The sequence below is a fragment of the Chiloscyllium punctatum genome, chromosome 16 (genome assembly GCF_047496795.1).
Source record: "Chiloscyllium punctatum isolate Juve2018m chromosome 16, sChiPun1.3, whole genome shotgun sequence".
Classification (NCBI taxonomy): Eukaryota; Metazoa; Chordata; class Chondrichthyes; order Orectolobiformes; family Hemiscylliidae; genus Chiloscyllium; species Chiloscyllium punctatum.
In genome coordinates this window covers 13,521,318-13,540,529 of record NC_092754.1, presented here as the reverse complement: position 1 = coordinate 13,540,529, position 19,212 = coordinate 13,521,318, and the positions used below count along the sequence as shown (strand labels likewise).

At 41.6% G+C, this 19,212-nt stretch overlaps 1 protein-coding gene across 15 annotated transcripts in view; it reads right to left on the bottom strand.

Moving 5' to 3' along the window:
* The window catches only part of prdm16 (PR domain containing 16), a 704,876-nt gene that overhangs the window by 70,440 nt on the left and 615,224 nt on the right, over positions 1 to 19,212 (bottom strand). For 8 of the 15 annotated variants that reach the window (XM_072586244.1, XM_072586259.1, XM_072586245.1 and 5 more), the window contains 5 exons: positions 17,416 to 17,614; positions 15,489 to 15,648; positions 8,688 to 8,841; positions 2,882 to 2,917; positions 384 to 1,755 (listed from right to left, as the gene is read on the bottom strand). In XM_072586244.1, the coding sequence (XP_072442345.1) occupies positions 384 to 1,755; positions 2,882 to 2,917; positions 8,688 to 8,841; positions 15,489 to 15,648; positions 17,416 to 17,614 (1,921 nt within the window). The remainder of the gene's footprint in view (positions 1 to 383; positions 1,756 to 2,881; positions 2,918 to 8,687; positions 8,842 to 15,488; positions 15,649 to 17,415; positions 17,615 to 19,212) is intronic. The other 7 variants (XM_072586251.1, XM_072586253.1, XM_072586257.1 and 4 more) reach the window with 3 other exon arrangements.

The window sequence follows — 19,212 nt, the reverse complement described above, 5'->3', positions numbered from 1 at the left end:
AAGTTTGGGAAGGGCTGTGAGCAGCCTTGGAATGTTGTCCCAACTTCAGAAGAGGAAGGTCAAGAGATTAGATTCCCTACAGTATGGAAACAGGCCCTTCGGCCCAACAAGTCCACACTGACCCTCTGAAGAGTAACTCACCCAGACCCATTCCCCTACCCTATATTTGCCCCTGACTAATGCACCTAACACTATGGGCAATTTAGCATGGCCAGTTCACCTAACGAGCACATCTTTGGATTGCTGATGGCTACAGGATGCATTAACAACGTGGAACTAGAGAAACAAACATTTCACAAACATTTCATGAAATGTTCAAGTTGACAGAATGGCTGATGTCTTCAGAAGGAACAATTAATTTTTACTGTAGGATCTACAAATACCTGTAAATAGGATCCATGAAGAAAGGTGATGGCTTTGCGTAATGAAAGGGTTGCTGGTGTGACATCTTGGGCATCTCATCGCTGATCGTCATTTTGCGGTCACCGAACACATGGTTCTTTCGGGGCTCCCCAGGGCCATTCTGACTGACCCGGCTGCGACTGCTTATGCTCAGGTCCAGAGGCTGCTCCTCTCCAGGAAGGGCGGATGCCATGAGTTTGGATGTTGGATGGGGCTTCGCTTCTTTCCGTTTCGTGGTGAGGTCAAAGGGTGACTCGGAGCTGGCGCTCCCACTTTTCTGATGCTCCCTGGGTGACTTTGGCTCATTCTTCACTAAGAGGTTGGGATTGAGGTTTCGGTCCGTGAAAGGGTATATGGAATGTGGGATGTTTGGGAGGAGCTGGAATGGAAACATTGAGTGGTATGGAAGCGACCCCATTTTCTTCTCTTGCATTCCCATGAACCCAGTGCCAAAGTACTTCTCCGCGATTGAGGCAATAGCTTTAATGGAATCATTAGCAGCATTAGTCGGTAGGTTCTGCTCATCTGGAGGAGGAAAGAAGGAATGTTGGGATGGAAGATAGGTTCGCTCATTAATTTCATTGGTTGAGTTGGTGGAGACTTTGTCGGCCGCTTTGGCCGTCAGGTTGGACTTTTCCTTCTTTTTATCTCGATCACTCTCCACATCACTGTCCAAATCAGACCCAGTGCCCGTGGTTGTGTCCAGGTCAGTCCCACTTGTTGTATTCACATCTTCAAAGTCACTACCTTCTGATAAGTCACTGTTTTTACCTTTGCTTTTCTCAGTGTAGCAGTTTTCAGGTCGTATGTTGGATTTTTCTTCTAAAGGACCAACTCTGTCGTTGAACGTCGACACAAGGGAAGATGCTTGCGACACAGAGGGAGTCCCCATGGGGCTTTGGACTGTTCCATCCATATCATGATTTAAGCAGCCTTTCAACAACGGGTTGCTTGGCAATAGAGGGGGCCTGGGATACAAGGAATGGGGGAAAAGGCCAGGGAAACCTGGAGCAAGGGAAGGAAATGCAGCAGGTGGTGAGAAAGGCAATCCCGTAGGGTGTGGACGTGAAGGGAAGTAATCATTGAATCCTAGTGAAGTATGGTTAAGGGTGGATGTAGGTTTCGATTTGTCCAGCATGGCACTGGGAGTAAGTGGCAGACCTTGTGGAAACATAGAACTGGGATTGTAATGGTTCTTGCCCTCACAGAACCTGCGGTGCTTGTTCAATGAAGAGGTTGTGCTGAACATCTGGCCGCAGTCTTTACACTTTATTTGCGTCCGGCAATCGGCATGCATCCGTTTATGTCGACAAAGGTTGGAGAATTGGGTGTACGATTTGTGACAAACCTCACCTGGAATTGAATACAAAGGAGAGATGTTGCATAAATGTTTTTGTTTTGCAACAACGTCAGCCATATGAGCGTGCAAGAGAACTTAGGGAATGCCTCTGTTAATTGCCACATACCCAAACACTAGCCTGAGTAGGTGTTTCAGCAGATAATACCCCTAACAAATTCTGATAATTAAACTCTCAAAGAAAATACCCACCATAATTGGAGATAAGCTGAAAGGTCACTCACCGTTACAGATCACTTCAACTGAACAAAGAACACAAGTGCTGGATTTAATTTTGTTTTTTACTAGTGCATTTTCATTTATGTACTCATGCAGGAATGTGCACACTGTAAAGTGAGAAAGAGAAAATGAAATCTCATACTTCTTGCATTATTCTCAATAAAAGGGATAAAGAAAACTGGAATGTGCAGCATTATCCTGGGCATGGTCAGGTAGCACAATAAAACTCAACTGGATCATCCCAAGGGAAAGAAAGAAGTAAAAAGTAAGCATTGGCTAATGGAAAGAATCTCCGTTGTATTTATAAAGACAAGTCCCAGGACAACATCACAGAGCAAGGAAGAAAACTAATACAGTCCGCGTTCCTCCTAATATGTTTGACATGTTGTTTTACAGTTTTACATATACATCACCTTTCAGTTACTAAGTGTAAAATTAATTCTATTGGATTTGATTTCTCCTGTGTGCTACGTGGAAAGCATTCACCCATGTGTTCATGTCAAATTCTTTCTGCTCTATTTTACTGAACCCTGAAGTTGAGATTCAGAGGGAGAGAGTGCTTTTCTGATGTTCCCTGCCTCTCCCTAAGTATTAAATGCATAAAATAGCTCACAAAGGAATCCAACAAGCTGTAAGTAATGATTAAATACAATCCTTCTATAACCGTATAAACACGAACTGTAGAGGGAATATCAGGGCAGGTTCATGTTCCCACATCAATTGTTGCTTTTTGTTTCGTGAGGCCAATTAAAAAACGACTGGCTTCCATAGCAAGGAAACAGAAAACCAGATATGACCAGGGCTTAAAAATGAGGTAAACAGGGAGATACTTAGTCGTAACACTGGTTATGGTTGACAATACACTCCTGCACTTCAACAGCTATACAAAAAAAGGTTTCTTACCATCACTCTGTGTCCATGCTTGTCCCTGCCTCCTATCTGTCAATATCATACAGATAAATATAATTACAATATAATCAAACCAATTCCAAATCCTCTCATACTAACTTACACTAAGCACTGTCACAGTGATTATACAGCAGGCTGTTAGCACTTGCAGCAATAGGGACACTGTATACTTTGGATTCTATATCCTACCTCTCTCATCAATTACCACTGCCATTGTCCTTCATCCAAGACACTCTAACAATCCAGACTGTGGATCCTTGTAGGTTTGGTATCGATGGAGATAGTGAATGGCTGAATACAGCATGTCCCTCTACTCATTCAATTGGACTTCTCCTCCCTTTTACTCATCCTTTTAACCCTCCTTCTTTAATAGTGATCTCAATCCTGTGAAACACAACTATGAGAATGCTGTCAAGTTTAATCAATGCTCGAGTTTGAGATTTAAACTTCAGCCCTTAGAATGGGGATCTAACTTTCCAAGGCTAAAAATACCAACCTAAATATTCAAAAAAACAAGCAGTTATCTCATGTCAAGGGATGGTTGTGTCAATTTACCTTCCCAATCTGAAATGCCATTAATTGAGGCAAAATATTAAGTATAGAGAGATATTCCAGAGGGCTCTTGTGGCACAGTGGTAGTATCTGTATCTCTGATCTAGGTGGCATGGGTTCACATCTGATCTGCTCCAGAGGTGTGTAATAACATCTCTGAAACAGGTTAAGATTGAAAAAAAATGTCTATATGAAAATTCATAGTAATGGCTCCATGCAAATCAGTATCAAACATGGATGGTTGTCATAATTACATTTGCTATTTTGCTTTAGTGTAGAATATTCTGGAATTCTAAATACATTTTGCACAATCTATTCATAGCTCTCTCTAATTACTTGAATACTTCAGTGATATGTCCTTAATGATGGCCATCAGTTATGTGTGATTTTACACTGGGAACCCACACCACATTACTTGTATGCCTCATCAAGACTGATGACTTTTCATGGAATTGGTCCCTAATCTTATTGTTACGTATAACCGGGAGCATCAGTTCACAGAAGCAACTCAAAGTTTTCGAAGAATGAAAACAGAAGTAAAATCTATGAATTTATAAATGAAATGGTTGTCATATTAAATTGTCCAGTACACTATTGCACGCACTCCTGATCGCTGTTTTAGCTACACTTCTTGTATCAGCACTATTCTCTAAATTTGTGAAGTCCACTTTTGGAATGTGTTTTTCCTTTGTAAACTCTGACACAAATTGGCCATCAACCTCTCACAAATATTGGATTTAATTCTCCCTGCAACTGAAAGTATTCTACTTGAGCTTACTGTCAGCAGCTTGTGGTTTGTTTGTTTAACAAAGGATGCGCAATGTGAAATCTACCTGAATGAAGATTTTTAGCTTCTCTTCAAATAATTTTGAAGAAAACTGGTGCACAAGTCACTTAATGTTAAAGAAAGATATCCTTAGTACTGTACTCGGAGTGAACAGTAGTGATACATCTTGTGAAATTAGATATACTGCACATGTCGTGACTACACAAACCAAACACAGCTCAGAGTCACAATTAACTCTACTAAATTATCAAGTCTGAGGTCAGGTTTTTTGGGAAAGTTTCAGGCCTTCAAGCTCAACGGCATTACAGACACAAAAGACATTTCACTGAATAATTTTAATCAGGCACTTGTGAAACATAATCTTTTACATTTTTTTTATTTTGTTAAACTTTATTTTGGACAATACTGAGGGATAGGAATAGAAATGAAAATACTTTTCAGGAAGCATTTAGAGCTAATTGTGAAATTGCAGAGTCAGGGTAACAAGCTTAGATCAGAAAATTCCAAATGTGGACATATCAGTTTCATGGGAGAAAAATTCACAAAAATATGAGAACTCAAAGCCAAGTTGTACAGATAAGTGCGCATAGTTTGGAGGAATTTTAATAATAACAATGCAAGACACAGCTTAATGGATGGATATTGAAATGGATTCCCCAAGACATACTTCAATGTCCCAGGGTCACTCACTGCATTACCCACTCGTTGGCTCCCACGATTATTTGTAAAACAAGGCATGCACTAGATTTTAAGATTGTCACTTCATGGACCATTTCCCATTATTGAATGATGAAAATAGCTTTATGCAGCAGTACAAAATGGGCAACTTGTCCATTGATTTTCACTAGATGCAGTGTAAAACAGGTGGCCAGCACACTCTTGCTCACTTTGTGACTGTAGAAAATATATTTCACCCCCAATATGTCCTGTACTAGATGCTGAAACGATCAAATACCTGAACCTTACACTTTGCTATATTCTTGTAGAATAATATTCACTTGACAATCTCATAGTTTAGTCAATAGCATGACTGATTTTCTAGCTATGTCACCCAACTGGTTCATGGACAATTGGGTTAACAGTAGCAATGTAACAATAGAGTTAAAAGTACCTTGACAGCATCATACATAGTTGAAAAGTATACTACTATTAAAGGAGGTGAAACTTTCTGAAGCTGAAAAGTTTTCAGCCTGAAATTTAGAATGAATGAATATTTTTCTTGTGGAACTGATGCAAGCTCACATACACTCTCACCTCAGACACTATCACGAAAGGTTCTACTCAAAAATAAATCTAAATTACAGTACCTTCATCCTTCACAAGCCCTTCAAAGTGTCAGATCCGTTTTTAATATTGACCACTTAGCTCAATTAAATACAAGACGGTGAATCCAATACAATTAAGTGACCTCTCAGCTTATCAATATTTGCACCTTATAGCACTAACTCTCATTCTCGAAGTGATTTTAGGTCCATTAGGCCTCATCCTTCTAATTATTTGTCACGAATCATATAAAAACAGTTAAATGAAATAATATAACTACAGCACTACTATACCTGGAAATACGTTTCACAAACAAAGCAGGAAAAGAGCATTTATTTGCATCATGCTTGGAGTTTAATAATTCCCATGAAATTAGATAACAACTGTAGGTTACAGTGTTCTGTAAATATTTCACGCTGTGTCAAATACTTAACATGTAGCTGGATCATGTTACTGTAAAGGTCAAACATACTGAGCTTGGAGTGTGCTGAAGGAACATCATGGGGTCAAAGCAGATGCTGCATTGTTCCTCTGACCTGGGGATACCAGTTGGTACCCAGAATGATAAAATACCTTACCTCTCCATTGTTAATAGTGCTTTGTTCGCTGTGTTTAATTTTAACCAACCTGGAAACTGGCCATATGTGTACTCTAGCGTGGCTGCAGTAATGACAGCCAGGCCGAGACTGAACAAGCTGAAGTTACAGGACAGTCTATGAAAAAATTCTGAAATATAAATTCTGTACAATTTAACCTTGCTCCATTTAAAAAGTTAAAAATCAAATGGAGCAGTTAGGAAAATGAAAATTAAATATTCTTGAGCGTAGGATTTCAAACTGAAGCATCTGTCAGGGAATCTGTGAGATCTCTGTCCCATCGTCAGACTACTGTATAGCTCAGCAGACATCTTATTTTAATGAAAGCAAAGCTTAGTTTGTGTAGCTGACATTTTCTTTCAGAAGTTGGAACAGGGAATTTAAGGGAGTGTACCAGTATGAGGAAGGATCTTGAGAGGGTTTTTGGATTTATTGGTGGTTCCTTGGCTTAGTGTTAATATTGGCAGGGCTTCCTGTGAGTATATCAGTATTTCAAGCCTTTAGAGATAAGATTATCTAGAAAAATGCTCATTCTTGAGGTTTTTGTACTTACATATAGCTATACCATCAATAACAAAAAGAAATATATATAAAAGAAAACCACAAAGTGAACTTAGGTATTATTATGCAATTACCATTTGCTATGTAGCCATGTTAGTGAGTTGACTAAATCTTTTGATGCAGAAAAAGGTGTAATTAAACTCAAACATAGTTTTTCAGGAACGGTGAGAGCGTTTATAACCAATAGCACCTTTCAGGCTGGACTACACTGTTAAATGGATCGGGCAATCTGGTTTACCAACTTCCTGGCTGCTACTGGTCTCACACCATCCTCTTAAGTGGCAGGCTACTCACATCAGGATCTCCGATGGGCAGAACATGGTTGGTCATGTTCTATAGTAACAGAGGAATAGATTGTGTAACAGGTTACCAGCTGAGCCCACAGTTCTAGTGGCAGTGAGATAGATTCCCAATTAAATTGGAAAGTCAGCCAAGTTGGTCAAATGTGCCTGTCCACAGGGCGTTTTGAAGGCTCTCAGTCCAAGGCACTTGACAATTGCGCTGACTAGTGCTGACAGGTCTACCCTCAGAAGGCCATCAGCTATTTACCAGTCCCAGGTCAACATGATGGAGGAACAGATGGTTTTTACCTTTTGCCTCCATGGATGAAGGACAAGGTAACATGTCAGCTGAAAGTGTGACACTGAACACCAGGAAGAAAATAGAACCAAAGAATAAGTATAAAGCCAAAGAGGAAAGTTAAGATTTCCAAGTGACTGCTGCATTTTAATTGCTGCAGAAATAGTCAACATCTGCCTATATTCCCTAATTGACTTGGAACTTGGGAGGAAACATACCGTTGCCAATAATATAAAGCTCAGTGTGGACAAAATGAAAAGTGACAGCTTCGATATATTTAGTTTGACTCTGTGGAGCAGTTCTGGGCCTCAAAGGTCAGTCTCCCAGGAGTGTGTGACTAACACAAACACAAATATCACAATTTGCAAATTCTTCATAAAGCATTCAGTCTGTCCCTTACATTTCAGCCTATCACTGCAAATAATCACTTTGAACACTGGAATTAATCACCAACTTATCAATGACACGATGAGTAACAAGTTGGCACAGCTGAAATTACGTGGCAAAGCTTTATGAAAACTTTTTTTTAAACCGAATCTTATCTCTGAGCACTAATGGGTTTGAGATGGCAGGCAGACTAGTTATCAGAAAGTGCATTTAATTTCCAATTTGTAACAGCTAATGGCAGAAATCTGACAGGAAATGAGTGTGTCAGGTCAAATCTCTGTAAATAAGGGAATTGGTGTAATGACTGTCTGGAATTAGTCAGAGGCATACCTATAGATCAAAGTTCTATTAGCTCACATTGGGCAGCCATTTTGGTTTTAACAATGTGGTGTAAAATAAGGACTTCATCCAGTCAATGCACCAAAATGTTACAGACAACGAGGTATAAATTTGACTTGGTTGTGATTTCACTTGTGTCAGAAAGCAAATACGTTACGGCTTTTCCATAAGTACCGATAATTAAAGTGCTGGTGAATGCAAAGGCTCTTTGTTTAACTGTCTGGGCACAGAGGTGAAGCAAGGTCACAGGGTGAAGATGTCCACCCTCCATGAAAGTCCAACAAGGGTTAACACCTACAGGGGAGAAATAGGGGGTGAGGAGGTGAAGGAACTGAGGAAGAGTATGGTTGGAAAATATTTTACACTCAATATGCATATCTGGATTATTTTGAAACTGTCTCAGTTGAAAAGAGGGCTCATACAAAATATTTTGATGAGGGGAAGAAACCATTATTTGCAAGTTAGCTGAACCCAAAATCTGAAATGATATAAAAGAGTAACAAGAGGGCAAGGCAGTATGCTGGGGAATCTTGGGAACTGCAGACTTAAGGAAAAAGCATGTGTCTGGCATACGTATTAACAGAAACAAGTGACCTTTAAAAAAGGAGAGAGTTGGCAGGACTGCACTGTGCACATGGACTTAGTCAATCATAAGACTGGGAGAAAGTGATTAGATGTCAGAAAACACGGGATACCTGCAAGTACACATGAAGATAAGACAGATGCAATAACTCACAGGTGAAAGGCTTAATGCTGCTGTGTATGTGCTTGTGCTGCTTTAATCCAGACGAGGTGGCAAAGGTTTTTCCACAGTCAGGGCAAGCGTGTGCCCGGGCTCCGACATGCTGAGACCTGATATGTCGCTGGAGATTGCTTGGATCAGTGAAGACCTGATGCATAGGAAAGAGAGAGGGAGTGAACAATAATAAAGGAAGTCATTGGAAACCTTGCACAGCAACCTATTAAAGGGGACTGTCCTGGTCGCATGTTTTAGAGATCTCTTTAAAACACGATAAATAATTATTGCAAAGGAATCTTAATATGGAGAGGGAAAAAATTGCAGGACCGTGGAGGGTAAAACTAATTGAGCAACACTTTCAAAGGGCAGAAAAAACACAATGGGTTGCTTGGTCTAGATATTTTTAAGCCAACCTTTTTGGTTGTGTTATGAATAGGTGGGACATGAATCCAGATATCCCTGCTCAGAGGAAGGGACTGTACCACTGCACCAAAAGGGCCCTTAAAACTATAGAAACCAATACAGAGTTTGACCCAACAATTCTGTGATTAAGGCTCTTAGTAACTGAACTAGCCAGGTTATTTTTGTATTAACTTGGCTTCATGTTCGGCACAACAATGTGGGCCGAAGGGCCTGTTCTTGTGTGCTGTACTGTTCTATGTTCTGTCTCCAGGGCAGTTGAGAATTGAACCTCGATCTTCTGGCTCAAAGGCAGGGGCACCACCACAGGACCAGAAAATAGCTCAAATTAAGAATGTTAGGAATCATAATTGGGAGGATTAAAATGTCGGTTAAAAAAACAATTTAACATTTTCCGCCTTAACTACTTGGCCACAATTAAAGGGTCTCCTTCTGTGCTGTATGATTATATCTGCCCTTCCATTCTCTTAATTAATTGTACAATTATTTGCCAGAGTCAAGATCTCATTTTGTTTAAACCAGTTAAAATGTAATTGGTTGATTTAAGTACTATGTCACAGACATTGAACCATTGATCTCTTTGCATAACTGGGTTCAGTATATGCCTGGTGTCTGGTAAAATTTACTACTGATGTAACTGTGGTATATAGCTCTACACCTGCTTAACCAGCAGGAGACAGGCTGTCAGCAATCTCTCCACAATGTCTCATTTTTCAAAGACAAATGAAACAAAGCAGCCTAAAAATCTTCTTGCTGGGATCTTTACCACATAATCTAACGCAACCAATTGAAGTTGGAATCTCACTGTGAGCAGACTCCTGGTTAGCAGTTTATTGGATTGGGGTTGGCCATTATGAAGACTTCACTGACAAAGACTGATACTTCAATATCCCTAGAATCTGAGGGACTCTTGTGCTGCTGAAGTAGTATCTGTTGCTCTGAGCCAAGAGACCAGAGTTTCAGTCCCATCTGCTGCAGATGGATGCAATAACATTGCTGAACAGGTTGATATAAAACAAATTGCAATCAGACAGTAATCAAACACATAGTTATTACCTGGCTTCTGTTAATGAGGGTGCATTACTGATCTAAAGTTAGGGCCTTTATGGCTCAGTGGTAGTGTCCGCACCTCTGAGCTATGATACCTGGGTTAAAATCCTACCACTCCAGGAGTAATAGCAATATCTCTGAAGATATTGATTTGAAAATATCCACCGAGTTAAATGAGGGGTGCATTGGTAGTGCCCCCACTCCGGGGATAGAAGGTCTAGGTTCAAGATCTATTTTGGAGGTGTCCAGAACAGGTTGGTTAAGATAACTATCGAGCTAAGGTCTGAAGGTCAAAGGGCAACTCCGAGGCAGCAGAGAAACTCCAGACCAGCTGTGTAACTGTCTATACAGAGTAACCCCGATTATCCGGCTTTTGATTTTCCGAATTTCGGATTATCTGACCAAGATCGAATGGTCCGGATGCTTGGCTAAACTGTGTTTGATTATCTGAACATTCAGTTATCTGAACAAAATACTCCCTGCCTATATCATTCAGATAATTGAGGTTCCTCTGTACTCGATAACAATGATTTAGATTAACACAGAGCACTTAACAAAATATTAGTGAAATGTCCCAAGGTACTTAACACCACTGTCAATAAAAGCACTTTTGATACTGAGTCAGATATTTGGGGGGGGGGGGGGGGGGATGACCAAGAGATTTGTTTTCAGGAGCACGTTAAATGGATAGTGGGTGGCCGAGAGGCAGAAGAGTTCAAGAATTTAGAGTCAAGGCAGCTGAAAGCAGGCTGCCAATGTATGGAGCGAATAAAATTGAGAATATGCCACAGCCAAGTTGGAGCACAGGGGCCTTAGGCTGGATACTAACTTTGGAAATGGTTCTGGCTTGGCTTGAAACAATTGCCATGAATAGAAACAATGGGCAGGGAATAGAATCTGGTAGGGATCAAAGGCAGTGGACTTTGCCTTACTTCTCCGATTGATGAGTCCTCAACTCATCAATCAGAGAAACATCTTAATTGCATGTATCCCCTGTAAGATGTTTCAAACGTTCAATGATATCACCTTTCATTTTTTGAAACCACCAGTTTCTTTTACCTCTCCTCATAAGACCACCCTGTCATTCCCCTATGGATTAGCCTGGTGAAAGAAAACCAAAAAGTGCTGGAGAAACTCAGCATGTCTGACTGATTTTGAGGAGAGAGAAACCGAATTAACATTTGGAGTCCAATAACTCTTTTTCAGAACTAGTTAGTTGGAGGAAATTCCTGCTCAAATAATATTGGATATTAGAAACAAATAATGTAATAAATTAGGCATTGCAGAGGTCAACACAATGGTGTGAGATAGAGCTGATTGTTGTCAGTATATGAACATGGAATCTCATGCTGATTTTGCAGACATTATAATTGAGGGGAAGCATGTGAACAGAAAACAGACAAAGGCCAAGGCTAGATTCTTGAACAGCCCCAGAGGTGATGGTGTGGGAATAGGGATCACTACAGATACGATTTGGTAGTTTAGGAATGAAGTGTGGCAAGATTCACATACATCAGGGCAGAACCTTCGGTGTCACATAATCACAAATGGTTCAGTTTTTCAAAAGCTGATGAATTGCCAACAGGGTTGTTTTTGGTTGTTTCTGAAAATAAGATGGTGATGGGGAGGAATTTCCAAAGGTTAATCCACAGGTTGACCTTGTGACAAAAACCTGCTTTTGCATTTCCAACAGTTGATGCTGGTACCAATGAATGTGCAATGTGTACAACAAATTTACAAGACAAAATGTAGAAAGGAAAGAACCCAAAATCTGTTACAACTCTAGTGGAGCACATGGACAAGAAGTGCAGATTCAATGTAACTTCAATATGTGACCAGGCAAGTCAGTTGTGTATACACATAGAACATTATGTATCAATTGTTTCTGGAAGTTGGTTGGCTCAGTTGTCTGGACAGCTGGGTTACGTAAACAGTGCAGGTTCAATCCCTTCAATAGCTGAGATTACCATAAAGGTTCCACCTTCTCAGCCTTATCCGTCACTGAGGTATGGGGTCAAACTGCCACAGTGGTCTCTCTCTCTCTCTAATGACAGAGTAGTCTTATGGTGACTTTCCTTTCTTTGTTTATATTTCGTCGTGCAATGAGCATTTTTGCTGCTTTGAAAAGTTTTTTTCTTTTCAAAAATTTACAACTTTTGTATGGATTTGTCCTGGGAAGGAGTTTCTATGGACTAATATGGCAATAATGTATCGAGAAAGGAAATAGAATTTGGGGGTAAGAGTTATAGCATCACAGGGTTGACTGAGGTTAAAAACAGTACAGCTCAATTTCACCTTCCTTAAAATGGAACAGGAACTGTGCTGTTACTGAACTTCCAACAGTAACCAGGGGTTACAGCCCTAGTCCTGATTATTGAGCTCCAACAGTGAATTGCACTCCACAGAAAATTAAGTATTTTTGAAGTTTCTTAGGATGTCCTGAGATTCTGGAAGGCCGTGTGTACATACAAGTCCTGGACTGCCTTTCATTGTGTGTGAGTGAAGCATCACGACCTTGGAACATTTCATGGAACAGTACAAGGATAAACAGTATTGTATTAGTAACTGTGAGCAGTCCCACCTTAAGAAACTTTTTCCCTCCCTTTTACTCAATAGAGAGATGACACAACTTGTAACTCTGCTCACATCACCCCCGATAAGAATTTGAATCAGCAGAAACTCAAACAGTGGAAAGAAAGAGACTTGTTTTTTTTCTCTGAGCTTCAAGCACCAGCTCTCAATCTTTTGCTTACCTTTCTATTCTTTCCTTCTCATTCACTTTGGCAGCACATCATTCCCAGCCTCCCAAACCCACCTGATGTACAGAAATTCTAGACTAATGATTTAAGTATCGAGAGTGTGGTGCTGGAAAAGCACAGCAGGTCAGGGGGCATCCGAGGAGCAGGAAAATCGACGTTTCAGGCATAAGCCCTTCATTAGAGAGCCTAAAAATCTTCTTGCTGGGATCTTTACCACATAATCTAAATTGACCAGTTGAAGCTGGAATCTCACTGTGGGCAGACTCCTGGTTATCAGTTTATTGGATTGGGGTTGGCCATTATGAAAGCTTCACTGACAAAGACTAATACTTCAATATTCTTCTAATCTGAGGAACTCTGTGGTGCCTAAGTAGTATCTGTTGCTCTGATGAGGCCTGTTATTGATGATGAAGCTCTGATAAGCCTGATGAAGGGCTTATGCTGAAACGTCGATTCTCCTGCTCCTCGGATGCTGTTTGACCTGCTGTACTTTTCCAGCAACACACTCTCGACTCTGATTTCCCAGCATTGCAGTCCACACACTTTCTCCTCATGATTTAAGCATAACTGTTTAGGAACTATATATTTGAAATATGGTTCGGGATCAAATGGGATTGGAATTAACTCTACTCCTTAGCAAAAGGAAAAGGTAGATGAAGTTACAATTACAACATTTAAAAGACATTTGGAGAGGTACATGAATCGGAAACACTTAGAGGGAAATGAGCCAAACACAGGCAAATGGGACAAATATAGATTGGGAAAATTTGGCCTGGACAAGTTGGACTGAAAGGTTTGTTTCCATGCTGTATGACTCTATGACTGTATGACAGGATGAATACAGGAAGAGTGTCCAGTACAGGGCCACAGTCTAAGGATACAGGGCACATTTTGGACTGAGATAATGAGATATTTCTTCACCCAGAGAGTGGTGAGCCTGTGGAAATCTCTGCCACAGAAAGTAGTTGAAGCCAAAGCACTCAATGTTTTCAAGAAGGAAATACACCTGGTTCTTAAAACTAAAGGGAGTAAAAGGGATTGGAGACAAAGTGGGAACAGGCTATTGGATAGGATGAGAAGCCATGGTGATATTAAATAGTGGAACAGGCTCAAAGAGCTGAATGGCCTGTTCCTGTGTTTCCATGAAATTTGGAAATCACTGTGTCATGATTTTACACACCATTCCTGATGAAGGGCTTTTGCCCAAAACATCGATTTTCCTGCTCCTCGGATGCTGCATGACCTGCTGGGCTTTTCCAGCACCACCCTGATCTAAACACAGCAAACCTGTCAGGCCTACAGGCTGCAATGTTTCAGGTCGGACTGATACACTCTCCGTTCAGTTTCAGCTGCTTCCAGCATCAACACAGCCACAGGCTGCAATATCGTTGTCAGGCCCATTGTAAGTCCCCGCAATAAATGACTCACTTTCTGCACTCTTTTTGTAAGTGTACAGTCTCTGTCCTGTTTTTGTTATTATTCTGCTGTTCGGTGATGTTATTACACACATTTGGAACAGGTGGGACTTGAACCCAGACCTCTCAGCCCAGAAGTTGGAACGCTACCTCTGCACCACAAGAGCCCCTCACCTCTGTCCTATTATATCTCCACATCTAGTGATGTCAGTTGTGCTTAAAGTAATTTCACCAGAATTTTATCGCACGCTTTTCCAAAATTGGCCTCAGTATGAGATACAAGTTCTGAGTGATGTGATACTGAAGTCCGGTTAATTCCAAGGTCTTGATGGAGAAACTTGTCAGACATTTCCCATTAAATGAATCCCATCAATGCTTTATTGGTCAGAGTATTGAGTACAGGAGTTGGGAGGTCATGTTGCGGCTGTACAGGACATTGGTTAGGCCACTTTTGGAATATTGCATGCAATTCTGGTCTCCGTCCTTTCGGAAAGATTTTGTGAAACTTGAAAGGGTTCAGAAAAGATTTACAAGGATGTTGCTAGGGTTTGAGGATTTGAGCTATAGGTAGAGGTTGAATAGGCTGGGGATGTTTTCCCTGGAATGCTGAGGTTTATAAAATCATGAGGAGCATGGATAGGATAAATGGACAAAGTCTTTTCCCTGGGATAGGGGAGTCCAGAGCTAGAGGGTATAGGTTTAGGGTGAGAGGGGAAAGATATAGAAGAGACCTAAGAGGCAACTTTTTCACGCAGAGAGTGGTACGTGTATGGAATGAGCTGCCAGAGGAAGTGGTGGAGGCTGGTACAATTGCAACATTTAAAAGGCTTCTGGATGGGTTTATGAATAGGAAGGGTTTGGATGGATACGGGCTGGGTGCTGGCAGGTGGGACTAGATTGAGTAGGGATATCTGGTCGGCATGGACAAGTTGGACCGAAGGGTCTATTTCCATGCTGTACATCTCTGTGACTCTATGACCCTAATTTCTAATCAACTTACCAGAACACCAGTTAATTAGTTAGTAATTAACCTGAGCTTCACTAATCAGAATTCCTGCAAACCTACTGCCATTGTACCAACTTAACTCATGATTTCAAAGCAAAGTTAATAACAGTAAAAACAATAAGACAATGAAAGGCTTGGCTCTTCTTACCTTCAACCTTACCTTATCACAATTTTCACATTCAAAGCGTTTGCCACTATCATGTGACATTTGATGGCGAATCAGATTGGATTTCCAGTTGAAGGCTTTCGGACATTGGTCACACTTATACTCGCGTTCCTCACTGTGAATGATCATGTGTTGTTCCAGGCTGTACCAACAGGACAGAGGAGATAGAGAACATAGCACTGATGGAACATGATGGAAGACAGTTTTTAAATACCCTTGAAAAAGAAACTTCAGCCCTCTTGCTATCCCAGTGGGTAAATTTATTGTCCTTAGCGGTACTGAGTCCAGGAGATGCAAGTTCATTCTTTGGTCTTACTGCTTTCAGTCAGTGTTAACAATTGGCATGTTGCAATTAGTCAGTGCCCATGTCCAAGCACCCTCCACTGTGCCAGATGGAAAATGTACATGTGTGGCCATTGGCACGAACACAGGGTTGGTCTCAACATGAATGGCCTTCATGACTGACTAACTCACTGATGCTCACTGTTAGAGGCTCTCACAAGAAGAGCCACCACCTGCAATGAAGGTCCCAGAGAGTTTTGAGACCACACACTGTTGTGTATCCTAATTACTCTTATTGGGGGGGGGGGGGGGGGTTGGGGCGGGGTGGGGGGTGAGGAAGGTGGCATCTATACAAGAGCTGGGGAGAAAGATCCTGTAAAACAACCAAGTCAGCCAGAGTCTTAACACAAGAGAAGAAAGAAATCATAAAACACACAGAACAAAAGAGCAGGTTTTAACAGTTAGAATCAAATATTTACCAAATAAGGAGGGGTTTTACTGACCCAGCACAAAGGTAAGCAGTTAACAGACTGGGATTTCCAATCTGGGAGCCATCCATTTGCGAGTGTGCCGAAGGCTGCATTCAGGAGCAGCAAAATCATTTGCGACAACAATATATTCTCATTATTAACTACTTTAGCTAAACAGGCTTCCAGGAAATGACTGAAAGGACATTGTAGCTTCTACAAACACGACCATTTACAAATGACTTCCCGCCCCTTTCCCCCCCCCCACCTCCTCCACCCCAAGTCCACTTGAAAGAGAGGAGGAAACAAAGCTTTATCTCACTAAATTACTGGAAGTTGCAGCAGCAAGGGACTAAACTTTTACAAATTAATCCCAACAGCGCAGTTAAACAATAGTTAATGAATATTTAGTCAAACACAGCTCAATTAGTGAATGAATAGTTGTAATTTAAATTATAGCAAGTGATAAGAAATGAGAGGGCTTCACAAATCTGAAAGTACCAGGTTACACAAAGCTGTTTTGACATACAAACATAAGGACAGAAATTACAATTGTTATTGCCATCATCAAAAATGAGTAACTTGGGTTAGTATCTTCATTAAATACCATTAGACAGGAACTGAGTATAACAGCTTTGAATGGACATAAAAAAAGCGGGACTGTGATGACAAGAACCATTTTGGCAGCAGTTGGATAAACTGAGCTGTGAGATGGAAGGGTTTTCTAAGTGGATGGGCTGCGAATGGCTCAGATTCCCCTCTCTAGTTTATGACGTTTCTCTGAGTCATGCTTCGCTCACCTTTCACTCTCTCGAATCGGGGAACAACATATAATTATCAAGCTTACCCGCCTTCATTAAGGCCCCTGCTTGAAGGAAAAATGTTCAATTCATCTGTGCTATCATGTTAAATATTAGACATAGACTGAAAGTGGGGATGGTGTGGAAAAGTGAAACTACGTGCATTGCCAATTGGAAGAGTCTCTGCCATAAACTGACTTGTCCTTCCTCATGCAGCTCCAACTTTTCAATGTTTGACACAGATTAAGTAACGGTTTGCGGGAAGTCTCAGCACGCGCTAGAGAGCGCGTGGAGCTGACATCAGCAGCAAAGGCTTTAAAGCACCACCTCTCTGGCTGTTAGCCCGTAGTCCCCACATACCTGTACTCGTTGGGGAATATCCGGTCGCAGTCTTTACACTCGTGAAGTGGCCCGTCACCCAGCTGGCTCTGCTTGAACTCTTCGTTGATGGTGGTGAAGATGGCATTAACGTTGTTGCAGGCATAGGCCTGGTGCCGCCGCAATGCCACTTTCGAGCGGAAGAGCTCGTCGCAGTCTCCACATCGGTATCGCTGTTCGTCTGGGGGGGGGGGCGGGGTGAGCAGTCAAAGAAAGACCCACGCGCCGGGTGAAAGGGATGATAAGGAATAAGAGCGACTTAAAAATCTTAGCAGAGAACCTGTTAAAATCACACAGAGTAAAGGACTCGGGCCGAATGCTGTGAGGGCCTGCGCTGTATAGTCATAAATTATTGCAGCCCAAGTTCAAACAAATTAAAGAAAGGGAGCAGCTATTATTGAGTTTACGAGGCAGCATCCTGCTCCCTGTGCCAAGTCAAACAATCCACTGGATGCTGTAAATATTCCAACATAACGACGGGTGTGAAGGGGGTCAGTTCTGCCTGGGTTCTGCCCCCACACGTCTCACATCAGCAAGAATCCCACCGTTCCCTCCTCCCAACACTCGACGTTTCTGTCTGTGAATCTCTGCTGTCATCAACAGCACTTGGGACAAAAGAGGAATGAAAGTCTGTAAGTGAAATCGGGCCCTAATGGGTCTCAAAAAAAAATAAAGAGCCAAATAAAGCAGAGTTATGTGGCCTTTGTACACAAATCCACGAAGCCAGTTCCTCTGGAGACAGAAAACTGAGCAGCTCGTTTAAACTTCTCTCATTGGCTGCACACAGGTCACCTTTCATTCTTCCTATCCTACACCATCGTCTCTCCACCTGCCAGAGTTTACTTTCCTTATGGTTCACAAGATGCTAGCTGACAACTCTGTTTGTTACACGCTTCCCTCAAACCCCTCACGTTTTCGATGACCTGGGTGATATTGCAGCCAAGGTCACGGCTAAGGTCAGGGCCCAATGTCCAGAAATTTGTTCTTCCAGTGCAGCTTCAAGAATCTGTCTGACTTCCCCCTTCCTCTTCCCTAACTCAGAGCAGCTTCGGCCAATATTGTAACACCTCGCCCAGGCTGGTTATGATTTGCTCACTCAGAACTGACTGAGGATGGGACTAAGGGCCTGGCCGGTTTCTGTGTCTCAGGAACATGCCCAGAGGTGCTGCAGCCCACTGAGGCAGGAGGGTTAGTCTCCTCTGCTGATTTGGAAAGGGTTCAATAATGTACGCACACTCAGCTAAACACAGAGATAAACCATTAAGTAAATCAGGCACCGGGTCCTATGTGATAAGAAAATTGGCTATACGTTGCAGCAATGATTTTACTTCAGAGAGTACTCCATTAGCTGTAAGGTGCTTTGGGATGTCTTGAGGTTGCAACAGGCACCATGTAAATGCAAGTTCTTTCCTCCTTCGTTCTGCATCGTGATGTGTTTTAATGTCCCATCACCCAGCTAAAATAATAAGGCTGGAGACATGGAACCTGGGAGGAATTAAATAAAGTAAAAAGTAACCTGACACACATTTCCTCGTAATGAATTTTGGGTTTTTGTTGCAACCAGGCGGATGTCCACTCACCATCGACTGGGTCCACTGCCACTGCATCACACAGGGTGCTGGGGACAAAATGGCTGAAAGTTGGGATGACTGAGCATTCCCACCTTCCCGAGAGGAGTGCAGGAGGGGTGCAAAATCACAAAATTCTCAGAATCTGCCTCATTTGAGAACTCAAGCACACATCACTCTGTGCCTCAATTATGTTCTTTGAGTAGAGATT